The sequence below is a fragment of the Nannobrachium achirus genome, assembly GCF_963921795.1.
Source record: "Nannobrachium achirus genome assembly, chromosome: 22".
Taxonomy (NCBI): Eukaryota; Metazoa; Chordata; class Actinopteri; order Myctophiformes; family Myctophidae; genus Nannobrachium; species Nannobrachium achirus.
This window is the reverse complement of record NC_137829.1, coordinates 13,651,240-13,668,048: the sequence shown is the minus strand read 5'-3', so window position 1 is coordinate 13,668,048 and position 16,809 is coordinate 13,651,240. Positions and strand designations below refer to the sequence as shown.

The 16,809-nt window shown below is 42.6% G+C and overlaps 1 protein-coding gene across 1 annotated transcript; it reads left to right on the top strand.

The window, feature by feature from the left end:
- Positions 1-442: 442 nt before the first annotated feature.
- Positions 443-12,812, top strand: LOC308308068 (frizzled-7-like; the record flags this gene model as incomplete). The annotated part of the gene is made up of 8 exons (XM_080753438.1): positions 443-706; positions 1,871-1,984; positions 4,118-4,259; positions 6,203-6,345; positions 6,873-7,139; positions 7,972-8,093; positions 9,089-9,233; positions 9,932-12,812. The coding sequence occupies 8 exons, from the start codon at positions 443-445 to the stop codon at positions 10,454-10,456; spliced, it is 1,722 nt and encodes a 573-aa protein (XP_080609564.1). The 3' UTR covers positions 10,457-12,812.
- Positions 12,813-16,809: the final 3,997 nt, after the last annotated feature.

The following is a 16,809-nucleotide window of genomic DNA, read 5'->3' as shown; positions in this document are numbered from 1 at the left end:
TTTCCTCCCCCCTCAACTATGACGGAGCAGTTCTCCCAAGTCTGCGTCTTGTGGGGGTTGGGGGTCTACTTTTGATATCATTTTTATTTGTTTTATTTTTTATATATAAAACTGGGAACCAAAGTGTTTTCCCCCTCCTCCCTCCCCCTCCTGGCGACAGCGGTTTGCAGCTGCCTTGAACTGATTCGATTTGACTTGACTTCGTTAGATTAGCTTTGAAAATCAAATGATCGCAGACAACAACTCATCCACGCAAGACGCAACACACATCTAGGATATATAAAAAACACAAATCCCAGCACACAAAACGGAACAAACCGCGACATTTCAGATGAACGAAGCGTCAAGTTAAAAATAAACAAAACCAAGATTAACAAAGAAACACCATCACACATAAAAACAGATCAGAACATAGATCAACAACCCCTAAAAAAATATAAGCATGACACAGATTAACCCGTCCTTGTTGCTCGGGCTTTGGGTGTTTGGGGGCTTTCTGGGGTGCTGTTGGGGTGAGCATGGGGGTGATCATAATGGGGGTGTGCATGGGGGTGTCTGGGGCTCAGAGCATGGCTTCTGTCAGCCCATCTCCATCCCGCTGTGCGCGGACCTCCAGTACAACCAGACCATCCTACCCAACCTGCTGGGTCACTCCAACCAGGAGGACGCGGGCTTGGAGGTGCACCAGTTCTACCCACTGGTCAAGGTAAGAAAGTAGCCTAGGTTCTCAAACGTTTACGTTTCAAGGTATCCATTTTGGCTCTGACAGTGTACAAAATGGAACCAAATTCGTTCCATTTGTACAATGTCAGACTTGTATGGGTCCACTCCATTTAGACCCCAGAGTCCCTGGAATCCACTTTGAGAACCACTGGCCTAATTCAGTGGTTCTCAAACCTGTACATTTCAAGGTTACCCCTTAACTCTGACAGTGTCCAAATGAAACCAAATGGTCAATTTGGACATTTTCAGAGGTCAATTTAGACCCCCGCCAAAGGAACCCAGTGTCCCTGGAATCCACTAGTGGTTCTCAAACCTTTTCATGTCAAGGACACCCACATTGATACACATTAGCCTGAGGACCCCCCTTTGAAAAGATATGCCAGGGACCCTCATAAGAGGAGAGTTTTACGGCTATAATTTCAAGGACCCCCAGTTTGATATGCAGGAGGCCATGGACCCCCATTTGATGGCATTTCTTATGTGGGAACCCAATCTACAATGTAAAATCAGTGTTGCCTCTAGGCCTAATTTAACTTACAAAGGGGGTACAAATGGACCATTTTGGTTCCATTTGTACACTCTCAGGGGCCTTTTCCACCGGCAAAGAACCGGTTCCAGAACCAGTGCCGGTTCAACTTTCTTGGAACCTTGGTTCGTTCTTGCGAACCAGCTTGCGTTTCCACCAGATTGAACCACAAAAACCAAGGATTTTGTGGTTCTAGTTCCGAAACAACTTTTACGGTTCGGAACCAACTCCGGTTCTCGGTGGAAAAGCACACCTCTGGTTCATCCCATAGGCGGGAGAAAGAACCAGAACCGGTTCTTTGCCGGTGGAAAAGGCCCCTCAGAGTTACAGATCCATAAGGGTCCATTTGGTTCCTAGTATATCAAGACCCCACTTTAAGAACCACTGGCCTAATTCATTCATTCTTTTTTTCTCCCCTTCACACACACACACACACACACACACACACACACACACACACACACACACACACACACACACACACACACTCACACTGGCAACAAACATCTCATTTCTATTTTGGGTCTTGAGCTAAAGGTAGGGTATATATTTGCATAATGCATACCGAAGTGCAGTACTTGAATAATTGTACTTACATTTAATTCCCACCCTGCTCATTAGGTGCAGTGTTCGGCAGACCTGAAGTTTTTCTTGTGCTCCATGTATGCGCCGGTCTGCACGGTTCTGGATGCTGCCATCCCTCCCTGCCGCTCACTGTGCGAGCGGGCACGTCAGGTATGACCGTAAACATCCAATAGTTTCTAATTGATTGAGCTGAGGTCTCCTTTTCCAGCGGTGCAGAGATTATACCACCCTTCTCTCCCACTGCTATGGTTGGCTCTGCAATGACAAGTTGCAAACAGACATAACATACTGTATTTTAAGGATTCATATCGAGAGAGAAGCTGTACAGGTCCATATATATAATGCAATGTGAAGTGGTCCCCATCAGACAACTGACTATAGCCAGGGACCCACTGGAAACATCACGAACAAAAGTTAAGGCCATTTGTATATTCACTGTCCCATTGACGCTTTAAGTAGCATGTGAGGGGTCAAACTAGGGGTTCTTGATGATTCTGAATTCATCGCAAGCATTTGTTTTGCATGAAAAACATTCCTAGGGCAACATTTAGGGCCCCCAAAACTGTGAAAAGTGATGATTCTTTTGATGACTCATCACTTTTCACAATTGGGGGGGCCAAAATTTAGCCCAAGGAATGTTTTTCATGCAATGGATTCAGAATCATGAAGAGTCCCTAGTTTGACCCCTCACATGCTACTTAAAGAAGATGTTTTTTCTTTTTTTTTTTAATTATTTTTCTTTTCCTGTATATACTGAAGTCAATGGGACAGTGGATTTAAAAATGTCCATAACTTTTTTTCGCAATGTTTCCGGCAGAGCAGGCCTCTCATTCTGTGGACCACAATGACTAAACTAATAGATAAAACAGAAATAACAAGTACGGCATGACATCACAGGTTCAACACTATTCCTTGAGCTTTTGGGCTTGTTGGTCCCCGACAACAGTCCTCCCCAGTCCTTTAATCTTGAGTTATACTTCGCCATATAGCGAGCTTGCATGTTCGGCGCACAACCCTGTCATAAGACAACGTACACATTCGGCTGTAACCAACACGAGCAGTATCGGGTTACAATAATGTGACTGCGCGCTGTCAGTGAACGGAGATGAGACGACAAGACTGTCTTTATGCTGCCATGCACCGCTCACTCACTGACCAAAACTTGTTGACAACAAAGAATTGTAAAACAACTTTATAATCAGAATGGCCTAAATTGATTAACATTTTGCACACGCTTTGCAATGTGCTTTACATTCAATCTGGCTATATTTGAAGAATTGAATTCTGCAGCCCATTATGATACATTCATTTTACAAAATAAAATTACAAATATCGCCCAAATAATCAGACAATTAAAAAAACGACTATTCCAAAACACCAATTGCCAACATATTTGCCATATCGTCCAACCTTAACACTTGGGATGCCATTATCTTTGTAATTATTTGGATACAGAGTTCCACCATTCACTGCGCTTTATTTTGAAGAGCCCTGGAAGCCACGATTGGTCCATGTTGTGGAAATTCACTAAATCCGGAAGTAGACCGTGATGTTTACTTTAATACGGAAATGAAAAGTTCTAACTGCGGCCGACCGTCGCGGCCCAGTGTCGCTGTGACGTTTTTGGAGAAAGATTCTAAGATAAAGCAGTTTCTTTGCAGCAGCAATGAATAGGAGGCATATGGAGATGACACTCTTCCTGATGATGGCGGCCAAGTTGCATCATGGGATATGATGAATTTTCGCTCACCAGCCGCTACCGCAGCGCCTGTCGACCTGGTTACCATAGTATCCAGCTAACACGTCCCTGGACGTGATAACGGGGCCGTGGCGCGGCTGGCGCCGCACCGCCGTAATTCTTATCACGTTCCTGGATGATTTTGGCATCAGAAATATTAATATACCTCTGTAACAGAAAATGATTGTGCTGTGAAGCAAGGACCCAGACATTCTTGCCTGTCAAATAGCATATACCAAATTAAGAAAATTAATGAATTGATTGATTAATTAATTAATTTTAACATAATTTAGCATGTTATGTTTACACTTTTCAATTTCAATATGTGACCCTTCACTCACTTCATCGAAGTCAGTAAGGCCCTCTGGAAATAAATACTGCCCCACCCATAATTTAAGTTCTATCTAATACACACAAATGGTCTCAGTCATGCACAATGTAGGGATCAAATTATTATTTTGTAATGATTGATTATTGATTGTTTTATAATCAATTGAAAATCAATTAGTTTGATTTTAACCGTTGCCCTTCTATCTCCCATGCAGGGCTGCGAGGCGCTCATGAATAAGTTTGGCTTCCAGTGGCCTGAACGGCTGCGTTGCCACAACTTCCCGGTTCACGGCGGACAGGAGATCTGCGTGGGTCTGAACAGCACCGACAGCGCTGGGAAGCCTACCGTCGTACCCGGTAGGATGCTAATGGTTTAGGCCTAGAATTATTGAATGCTTTAACCAGTGGAAAAATAGCAGATATACAAGCTCACAGCGCGGCACCGAGTGCAGCGCTGCGAGCTTGTAGATCTGCTATTTTTGAAAAAAGCCGTGAAAATGTGTGCAAATCTTTGAATAATATGTATTTTCAAAGCGAACGTTTGTAACTCAAATTTTGCTTCTGGGGGGTCCCTGGAACTAAATATTTTGAGATGGGGGTCCGTGGCCAAATACATATCATTTTGGGGGTCCTTCACATGAAAAGGTTTGAGAACCACTGACACAGTAGTCTCTCAAGAACAGACTAACTGAGCTCCAGTCAAGTGAAAAGGACATTTTCTTGCACGATGGCTGGCATGGCCAGATTGCTGACATAGAAACATAAGTTTTTCAAAAAATCTTAGAAGGATTCAAAAGACACTTATAGAATCGGGTCAAAATTCTAATTTTCACGATTTTTCAAAAATAGCAGATCTAAGTGCCCGCGCTGCGAGCTTGTATATCTGCTATTTTTCAATAGTTAAAGCATAAAATAATGATACACAATAATGTGTACCCGTTCTGAATGGATTAATCAATCGACTATCAGTCAATTAATTACCGATAGTTACAAAACTTGACTGTTTGAATACTTTATTCGTCCAAACGTAATCAGCACAACAACTTGGGCTAAAAGGATAACATAAAAAAAGGTTCAGGGGACTTGTTTCCATTGTGGTCCTGTGTATACAATTCATCAACAGTTTTTGATTGATTGAGGTATTTATTAGAAGTATTGCATAGGAAAAGTTACCGTTTCATGACAGTACAGTTCACTGATACAAGGTCAACTAAAAGGAAACTCGGGTCAGACCAGCTTATTTCCGTTGAGATCCTTCTCTTTAACTCATATAACATTGAATACAGACAGACGAATAGAAAACGGGTGGGCCTCATGCATTTTCAGAGCATGGTAACTTGCTGACGAATGATCTATGATCTATCAATCAATTAATTACCTTGCTGATTGATCGATAAAGCAAACCGGCTAGCTCTTTGGCCTCTTCATTGATAATAAACACTGGACCTTACCTGTTCGAAGATATGTGCTCCCCAAATTACGTGCAGAGTTTGGGTTATGGGGTGTGCACAGTATAGTTGGTAGAACTGGTGCTCGCAAGTGAAAATGTAGGAGAACCCAGCAAAATGTGTTAGTTTAACCCATGGAGGAGTGCAATGTATTGAGACAGAGAGTGTTGTTAAATGTGTAGAAGGATTGCTGTACTATAATATTGAATGTAGTTGCAGATGTTTGTCAGTAATATGCACAGTACTTCTAAGCCCTGGTGGCTCCTTTGTGCTTAAGCTGTTCACCCTGTATGAGCATTCCCCCCATTTGCATACCTGTGCTAAGATATGAGGTTCTCTGGGTCGGGGATGGAAAAGTGACTATACATTTTAGCCAACAACAGTTGACAACATGTGCACGTCCCGTCGCCGCATCACAGACCCACAGTAAGCACAACACACACGCGCCTGTGTTTGCTGTGTGTGTGACTCTGCACACACACAGAGCCCATGGGCACGTGTATGAACGTGCGCATGCATGTTTGGCCTGCATGTCATGCATGAACGTGCACATGTATGTTTGGCCGCGCATATGCATTAATGGCAACAACTGCGGCTGTAGAGTTAAACAGAAGTGTGAAGAAAACGCTAATAAACAGCTTGAGTTTGTGCAAAATGAAAATTGGGCTTTCTCACCGTCTGAATAATGCTAATAAGTCAATGCCATGTAAAAGTTGAGATCAGTTGCTGAAGCCAGTGAGTAGATAAATGTGGAAATGAGAGAGTGACTGAGAGCGCGAGAGTGACTCTTAAATTATATGTAGGTTGTAACATGTCCATTGATGATTGAATTGAACATTTGCATCCCTATAGGTCACCTCCTGCCCGAACCCGTCACCCTGCACCCGCCCCACGTGGGCAGACCCCCCATCCAGCACCCTCCCCACCAGCACACACCCTCCCCCCACTTTACCTGCCCTCTGCAGCTGGAGCTGCCCACCTACCTGGGGTACCAGGTACTGACTCTTTGTTCTATATAAATATTTTTTACAATTATTACAGTGTCATACTAAAGTAGCAAAAAAAGCAGATCTACAAGCTGGCAATCAGCCTTTTACACACAGCTCATGACTATGAGCAATCACCTACAGTAGTCTTCGAAAAGTGTTGTCGAGCTGCGCCACAAGCTGTGTTTTTATAATTATGCATAACAACTTCTAACAAAGACACTTAATTGCGAGGCTGCATTTACTATAAAAAACCTCCAGCTCCTGTGTGAGCATCCGTGTGTCACACGCCTCATGTCCCGCTGGCCAAGACGGAATTCATTTGCACTGACCTGTTCTGAAAAAATCACAATGATGACTTCTACTAGACCAGCTCAGCAGAAGGATATAGCTGACCTGTTAGGATACAGAAGAAAACAGATCAGTGTGTGCACGAAAAGAAACAAAGCTAAAAAATCAAAACCTTCGGGACACTAAACGTGTGCTGTGACAGTGAAAAATCCCTTCTGATGGTGGTTCTTTCCTGTTACCCCCAGTTCCTGGGTGCCAAGGACTGCGGCGCCCCCTGCGAGCCCTCCAAGCCCAACGGCGTGATGTACTTCACGGAGGAGGAGGTGCGCTTCGGCCGGCTGTGGGTGGGGACCTGGGCCATGCTGTGCTGCGCCAGCACCGCCTTCACCGTACTCACCTACCTGGTGGACATGAGGCGCTTCCGCTACCCGGAGCGGCCCATCATCTTCCTGTCCGGGTGCTACTTCATGGTGGCCGTGGCCTACGCCGCCGGCTTCTTCCTGGAAGACAAGGTATTTGACAGTGGTGTAAAGCAGTGGTTCTCAACCTTTTCAGACCGCGACCTCCAAAACAATCATATTTTAACTGACGAGCACCAAGAGTTGAGCCATAACATTTTGTTATTTTGCAGTTTAGTATGTGAACGGTCACAGCTTGACTGTCTGTCTGTCTGTCTGTCTGTCTGTCTGTCTGTCTGTCTGTCTGTCTGTCTATAACGCCTGACACTGTGGTTCCCCTGACAAATCACTGTGACATCACTGAGTGTCAGGGGAACCACTCTAACAGAATGGGTTTGCCGCTCTGACATCACACTCTGACTTCACTGTGATGTCAGGGGAACCACACTAACAGAATCCCTTTTATGCTCATACATGGAGATCCCTGATGTCATCAATATTAAGTCCATATCTAACAGGACTTCATTTAGGAATGCCCATATATGGAGGTCACATATCACAATAACAGAATCCATATGGCCAAGACAGCCCATATCTGTGTGGCTGGTTCTACATACAGGGATCTCCATGTATGGGCATAAAAGGGATTGTATGTATGATGTCAGATGTCATAGACGTCATAGGACTTTCACATAACAAATAACTGGTAAGCATGCTTGGGCTCTCACAGCATATCTCCATATACAGTACATGGATCTCCATATATGGGTACCAGCAGGGGTCTCCATATATGGGTAACTGGTCCGATATACATCACTGGCCAGAAGGCCAAGACACGGCGTGACCTCGCCCTTTAGGGTCACATGTCGCCCTGAGGCCTTGTAGTATAACAGATCTATTTAGCAGATCTACATGCTGATTTGGTCTATAACATTGTCCCGTACAGGTGGTGTGCATCGATAAGTTCAAGGAGGACGGGTATCGAACCGTGGCCCAGGGCACCAAGAAGGAGGGATGTACCATCCTGTTCATGATACTGTACTTCTTCGGCATGGCCAGCTCCATATGGTATGTCCTAATTACTTGAATAAAACAAAAATGTCAAAATTATTGACATCGAATAACAAGTCAAAGGTAAGTGATTTTTTTTTTTTTTTATTGATTAAAGGGATTAAACCGTGAATTTTCCTTTTTCCTGTTTTTATGTATTTCTTTGGTGTCCCACCAGCACCTTCTATCCTCACAAAGTCCTATTTCTGACCATTGTGTCTTTCTCAGTTTATGGGCGGATCTATGTAAGCAGGTCTCGAACGGGCTGTCAGATTTTCTCACCTGCTACTGCTGAGATGTGTTCTGTGCTGAGTGGGGGTTTTCTTATAATGTTGATTAGCTCTAGGTGGGTGATCTTGTCATTAACGTGGTTCCTCTTAGCTGGTATGAAATGGTTTGGCCTGAACACATTATGACGCAATATTTTATACTTTAAATATAAAAAAATAGCAGATATACAAGCTCACAGCGCGGCACCGAGTGCCGCGCTGCGAGCTTGTAGATCTGCTATTTTTGAAAAATCGTGAAAATTTGAATTTTGACCCGATTCTATAAGTGTCTTTTGAATCCTTCTAAGATTTTTGGAAAAAACCTATGTTTCTATGTCAGCAATCTGGCCAGCCATCGTCAAAGAAAAGGTCCTTTTCACTTGACTGGAGCTCAGTTAGTCTGTTCTTGAGAGACTACTATGTCAGTGGTGCTCAAACCTTTTCATGTGAAGGACCCCCAAAATGATATGTATTTGGCCACGGACCCCCATCTCAAAATATTTAGTTCGAGGGACCACCCAGAAGCAAAATTTGAGTTACAAACGTTTGCTTTGAAAATATATGTATATTCAAAGATTTGCACACATTTTTTTTTCTTTTTCAAAAAATAGCAGATCTACAAGCTCGCAGCGCGGCACTCGGTGCCGCGCTGTGAGCTTGTATATCTGCTATTTTTCACTGGTTAAAACATTCAATAATTCTAGGCCTAAATGGTTTAATGTATTAATTGTCTTGTATTTCTAGGTGGGTGATCTTGTCATTGACGTGGTTCCTCTCGGCGGGGATGAAATGGGGTCACGAGGCCATCGAGTCAAACAGTCAGTACTTCCACCTGACGGCTTGGGCTGTACCTGCTGTCAAAACCATCTCCATACTGGCTATGGGACAGGTTGGTGAATGTTGAAACTATACTACTACTGCTGCAGTTAAAACTGTATCCATACTGGCAATGGGATATGTTGGGGAATGTTAAAACAACCACACTGGCTGTGGAACAGCTGCGTCCTTGTCTATGGGATGGGGTAGAAACAGCTGAAATCTTGTGGTACGCTCGCTCAGGTGTATTTGTACCACAGTGGTTCTCAACCTTTTCAGGCCGCAACCCCCAAAATAATCATATGGTAACTGGGGGCCCCCCACCCTGACGAGCACTTGGATTTGTAAGAGTTGAGGCATTATATTTTTTATAACACGGTTTATTGTGACAATAGCAGATCTACATGCATGTAGATCGGCTATTTTCACAATTTCTGCCTCTAATATTTGACAATTTGGCCAATGTTTAATTTGTACTTTTAGAAGTATTAAAAAGTCCTTAAATGGTCACTTTAGAAATGTGCAGATACCCTCTATACGCTTAAACGTTATGTTGGTTTGTTTACTGTTGAGTTAGAAAACAATGTTGCACATCAAGTTAATCATCTGGGGACCCTGGGGGTCCCGACCCACAGGTTGAGAACCACTGCACTACCACAGAGTCTGGGGCAGTGGTTCTTAACCTCTGGGTCGGATTTGATTGGATGATGTTGCGCCACCTGAGCCTAGTTTAATTAGTTTTTAATTATTTTTCTGCTTTCCTCCCTCAAGGTGGATGGCGACCTGCTAACGGGCGTGTGTTTCGTGGGGATCTACGACGTGGCCTCGCTGCGCGGCTTCGTTCTGGTGCCGCTGTTCGTCTACCTGTTCATCGGGACGTCCTTCCTCCTCGCCGGCTTCGTGTCGCTCTTCCGGATCCGGACCGTCATGAAGCACGACGGCACCAAGACTGAAAACCTGGAGAAGCTCATGGTCCGGATCGGAGTCTTCAGCGTCCTCTACACCGTCCCTGCCACCGTCGTCATCGCCTGCTACTTCTACGAGCAGGCGTTCCGGGAGCAGTGGGAGCGCACGTGGCACATGCGCACGTGCAAGCGCTTCGCCGTGCCCTGCCCTGCGCACAACTTCGCCCCGATGCAGCCCGAGTTCACCGTTTTCATCATCAAATACCTGATGACGATGATCGTGGGGATCACGTCGGGGTTCTGGGTGTGGTCGGGTAAAACCGTCCAGTCGTGGAGGAGGTTTTATCAACGACTGGGCGGCAGCGCCAACCAAGGAGAGACCACCGTATAAAACCTTTTCCTTCCTCGGCTTATTTATCTTAAAATGTTGATTTAAAAAAAAAATGTTTTTATGAATACTTTTTTAAGACCCTCCGATCCTGAAGACGGCTTTATAAATGACTTTGCAGCGGGATACCAAGAAAGAGACGACCGTATAAACATTTAGTACGCCGTTTCTAATCGTCTGGTCCGGGCCCCACCAGGGGTCTGTGAACCTGAGAGTATGCAAATGGACTTTCTTTTTTAATTTTTTTTTCCTTTTCTCTGGGACCCCAATCTACACTGTAAAATCATCTGTGTTGACTCTTTTACGGCCATATGTAGGCTAAGCTAGGCTAATCTTCTTTTCTGCTCTTGCCAGCAAATTGCTTACCTTTGAGAATTAATAGAAATGTATCCATCCAATAGTTCCATCCGCGGTGTTGTTTAAAAGACCCGTCTTCTAGTGTCGGTACACATTAGACTGTGGCTTGTAAACAATCTGTGTGATCACATGACTTCAGGCTGCATGCACTGTCGCTGCTGGTGGATCACACACAGCGCAGACACCCGCCCCCCTGTGCTTCCATGCACAAATCAGAAAAGTTTCTTTTTTTTAAAAAGAGACTTATAAAACGATATTTGGACAACAGACTCCGCAGGAGCGACAACGGTATCTTTTCTCTCCTCTGTTTATTTAATTCTTAGGTGAGTTTAAAGGTGATGCATAGTGTTGTTGTGTTAAATAGCTTTATATTGTGATGGTATTCTGGTGGTACTCTAATTGCTATAGAGTGTTTGTTCAGAAACAGGGGGTCTGCATGTCTCCAGCGCTGTAGATCTGCTATTTATATTACATTTGTGGTTAAAGGACAACTTTGTTTTTTTTTACAACAAGGGTTCATATTTTAGATAGTCAATAGAGAAAAGAAAAGATGAGTGTTAAAATGTTTTCATTTACTTCTTTCTATCGTTTTAGTGATTTTAACAATTTTGATCATGCCCCCAGGTCGGGGGTATGCATGCAAGTGGCTAAATATGTATTTTTAGACACAATAAAACCATTCCCAAGATGCACCGCACTCTTTCATGGGCAGATGTGACTTATGGGGGCTGGTGCAAATAGTAACAAAGACATTGCCGGCTTATTGTTTCTAAGAAGACATATTTAGCCACTTGTATGCATGCCCCCACCCACTGAAATCAAAAACTTAAACTAAAAATACTAAAATTGCTAAAACAATGGAAAGCAGTAAATGAAAACATTTTTAATCTAATTACAATCTAAAATATGAACCCTTGTTGTAAAAAGAAAACAAAGTTGTCCTTTAATTCATATTATACTGTTTCCCTATCTTCATATAATTGGTCCTCACTAATGCACATTATACATGAGCATTTCTGTCATCTCACTCTGTGTCTCATTGGTGGGGTGTGGACTATTATTAATGTAAGAGGCACAGCAATGTGTTCCGTTTCTATGGTTTTGCATTAAAGCAGCACTTTCCTCTTCTACCCTGGAATTTCACCCTTTTTCCTGCTAAGTGTTGGCGTTTTTACCATTGAGCCGTCCTGCTTTCTCGGGGGATGCATTGAATCTTGACCATCAGGTCACAATTCGTGTCAGATCCTGTGTCTAGGTGAGACATGACCTTTGACACCATCTGAATGTCTCAATAGAAGAGCAGGGAGACAAAATGCTATCACCCCAATTGTATAAGTTATATTGTATTAACATACTCTACCATGCATATTGTATGAGTTGTATCGTATTAATATACAGTACTCAATTCTTTATTCATGAAAAGGGTTACATAATGAGGGTTTAATGTAGGAGCAATGTGTTCTGTTTTTATGCTCTTGGATTAATATAAAATATAAAATACCATAAAAGAAAAGGTTGAAATCTTGAAATGATCAGACCTGCCCACAGATGGGTGCCTGATCTGGCCACAGCCCTCCTCAGAGTACACAGAGTGAGTACACAGAAATGGTGGCATCTTGTAATGAGCATGAGTGAGGACCAATTACGTGAAAGATAAGGTTGCAAATGGGTGAAGAGCTCCTTTAACACGAGCAGATTGCAGAATGTAGGATATAACGCGTTGACGGGACACAAGCGACACCATTGTGTCGACGTGAAGACCAACATTCATGTGGTTTGTCTGCGAGAAAATCCCCTGATTCTGTTTACACATTTACAATGTGTCGAATCCTCCACGTGTCCCGTGTGTGTGTGTGTGTGTGTGGTCTCTGGATCTCGGTCAAAAAGGCTTTTTCACATCAGGAAACTCCCTTTCCAGGATTCTGTCACATTCATTTACTGTGCGTGTGGATATTTTTTACCCTTAAGTGTCTCCATTTGCACACCCTCAGATCATGTGTAATTTAACAGTGGAGATTTGACGGGGACAGACTTTCGGGCCAAGGAGGCCTTAGCAGAAAGAAAGCGCTAAAGCAGGGACCCTACTATAATTGTACACAATTATGTTGCATACAATACTTGCATACTTGTTCATAGATTTCATAGATGGCTTAATAGACTTGTTTGACAGCATCAATGTAAATTCAGCTTTTTTTGTTTTAGTATTTTGTCATTAGCGGTTATCACTTTTCTTTTTAAAATGTTGAATTCATGTTGATGTGCATTTTCAGACATTGAACCACTTAAACCTTCATACTTGATCTTTGGCTCTGTACTTTGTCTGCTCTTTTCTTCCCTCCACTCCAAATCTATGTGCCGAAAGATGGAAGACAAATTGAGCTTGTAGTTCTGCTATTTTCACAAAATGTTCCTTCCAGAATAGGGATGCTAGGGTTCAAATGGTTGATGAAGAATAAATATATACTATGACACAAAGGTTTCACCCCCTTGTCGATGACCCATGGTGCTGTAGCCATTTGTCAGTTATTACTGCATGTGTCACGCCAGTTGAACCACATGCTCATTGTCACGTTTTTTCCTGGTGACAGAATCACCATGACTCGATCTGCTGATTTCTGGCGCTGGAGCAAATATGTTCTCGTGTTCAACAACTCATTGTGTTTCACAGTAACACACATTACATTGTTGCTGTCGGGTATGTAACCTTGTATGTCCAAAACCATTACCTTTGGATCCAAAGGTATTCCATTGGATCCAATGTAGTTATTTAGTCACATGCTCTTGTTAATACTTTATATTGTTATATTGTTGGTGTTGGGCAGAAAAGTCATACCTCAACCTTTTGTGTTTTTGTATTAATGTCCTGCTTCTTCATACGGAAGTTGTCACACAAAAGTAGTGAAAATAGCTGATCTACAATCTCACAAGGCCTCGCTTGTAGACCACCATTTGCTGTGTTACTCTTTGGGTACATTTGTACATTTCCACCTTCAGTCGATGCTTCATATCCATATGAGTAAAATGTCCTGGGTGGTTTGTAAATTATTCCAACACAGTTCTTATATGAGGTGATCTAAGATTCCCCTATGGGGATTTCAACACCAAAAATAAACAATGGGAACCGGGGGGAGCTTGTACATCTGCTGTTTTCACTAGTTTGGGTCCCGGGGAAACGTCTTAATTTCTCTTCTGGGTCTCAAGCTAAAACGTTTTAAAACGATAATGCAGATCTGCTGTGTCTGTTTGTGACACTGTACTATGACAAACTAGGACATTCATTTACAGGGGAAAAAGTGGAAATATAGAGATGGAAGTTTTTTGCCCGACAGCAACTGTTATGAGAAAGCATGAAATCTAAGCAGTGGGTGTGGACAGTGTGAAAGGCAGACATGCATACAGGCATACAGTCTCACGTTACCAGAACATAGAAAGACACTCTGAAGTAGGAGCTGCTTCATTTCGAACTTCATTCTATAAGTTATGCCAGGGGCTCGCAAGCTTTTTATACCGAATTTTCTTTGGTGAGTTAATAGCGCGTGCACACACACACACACACACAAACACACACACACACACACACACACACACACACACACACACACACACACTGGTTTGGATGAAGCAGCAGAACTCTTTAAATGGCATTTGATTTCCCATTAAGTTTGTTTTTAAAACGCATCACCTGGAGTGTGTGTGTGTGTAGACGCATGTGTTTGGAAGTTGCTAGGTAACATCTTGTGTTGCCTGTATGACCAGCTCAGTCCACTAGTGTGTGTGTCTGCATTCCACGGCCAACACACTACACTACACTACCTCACACTGTGAACTCTACCGTTCAGGAACTGATGACACAAACTGCATGAAGAATTCCTCAACATTAGTTTAGCTTATAAGATCAATGTGACACTGCTAGAGCAGTGGTGTTCTGGGTTATGACGGTCCCCAAATTATTATTTTCCCCCCGTTCGATTTTTTGTGTGGGCTATTTAAAAGTGTGAGAACTACTATTTTACGGTAGAAGGCATTTGTAGAATCAGCCTTGGGTCTTAATGGGGTATGTTGGTTTGGAAACTAGTCTATTTCAGTTCTGCCTTAAACACACACACACACACACACACACACACACACACACACACACACACACACACACACACACACACACACACACACAGAGGTGGTAAGGGAGTCAGTCAATTGTAAATGAAGGCAGAGGTAATACAACAGATTAACTACTAGACTATAATTATACTGACAGTGACAACACACAATGCAACAATCTCACACACACACACACACACACACACACACAATAAACATTAACACAACACTAATGCTAAACCTTAACCCTTTATGTGCCAAATGGTTCTGTTCTGTTGTGCTTTGGAAACCATAAACATCATTTAACCCTTCTTGCACCAAATGGTTATTCTGTGTGTGAGGCATAGCCCACCATGAAAGAAGTACTTTCTTTACTTCAGTACCACAATGTAGAGATAGTAATAAACTAGTAAAAAACTCACTTGAGTAAAAGTACAACAGTATTGAATCAAAATGTATTTTATTTAATTGGTTAATGTACATAATGTAGCAAAAACTGTTATGACTATATACTATGACTATGTTATATCATTAAACTTGAAAATAAATGTACATAAACATTGCAGTAGGCTACTTTAGTTTATTTACTTTCCACCAGTGGTTAGTAATATAGGCTAGATATACACGGTTTACATACTGACAGACAGACAGCCCAGTAAGTTTATTTCATTTTTCAAATGGAACTATTGAATTCTTCTGGTAAGAAAATACAAGTATTATTTTGTACACAGAGCCCTCGACATTCCCCTAAAGAAATATATTTTGCAAGGTTTCGAAGATGACAAAAGAGCTAAGTCAAAAGTACATTTTCGTAAGTGAAGAGCGCAATCTTTGTTGATTGATTGAACACAGACAAACCTCTCCATTGTGTCTTCCACAGGGTTGGAGCAGACATTTTGGGTGGTGTGCGTGTGTGTCAGTGTGTGCGTGTGTGGAGGGTATTTCCTCCACATGAAAGGGTGTGTTAATCTGGTGGAGTTGAGGAAGCTGAACCAACATCTCCACACACCTGAGGATTACACCTGTCTCAGGAGCCAGACCTTAAAGCTTGTAGCTTGTCTACATCAGAGACCTGAGAAACAGGGGTGAAATAAACATTTACTGTATTGTACTTAACCACTATTTTTTTTTTCTAAACCAAATGTCTACCAAAAATAGCAACAAGCTCGCAATGTGTCACAAGGTGACATGTTGTAGATCGGCAAATTTAACAATTTCTGTGTTGTATCTCTGTTACTCAGGTCTCTGATAGACAACAAGCAACCCTGGCTTACCTTACTGCCTGAGGACACACACACGCACACGCGCGCACACACACACATACACACACACACACACACACACACACACACACACACACACACACACACACACACACACACACACACACACACACACACACACACACACACACAGAAGCAGCTTCAGTTTCAGTTTCTTGTCATTGTGTTCAGATGAACATTGTGAAACGTGAATGAAGGCTTGAAGGTGTAACTCTGTCTCTTCTCCTCCCCTTCCCCTTTGTTTATAGGGAGTTTAGGTGAGTTTACCATGTTGCACTTCCTGCCCCTCCTGACATCAAAAAACTGCTCAGCTGAATGTTGGGGGCGGGGCAGATTTAGCTGTTCAAACACACTTTTCCGACGTCTATAAAATGAGAATGAGAATGCCATATGATAACATATAAGTACCATTTTTTTCACATTATGTAAATATCCAGCATTTTATATTCTTTCAGACACTTCAGCTCGGGATTAACCAAAACCATTTATTCAGATTAATCAATGTTACCATTTATTGCAATGATATTGCATTTACTTTGGTGGTGTAGCTCTGCTGTGATAGTACAGACAGAATCTGAGATCACAAACCCCCCCAGAGCGAAGCATTATATACATATA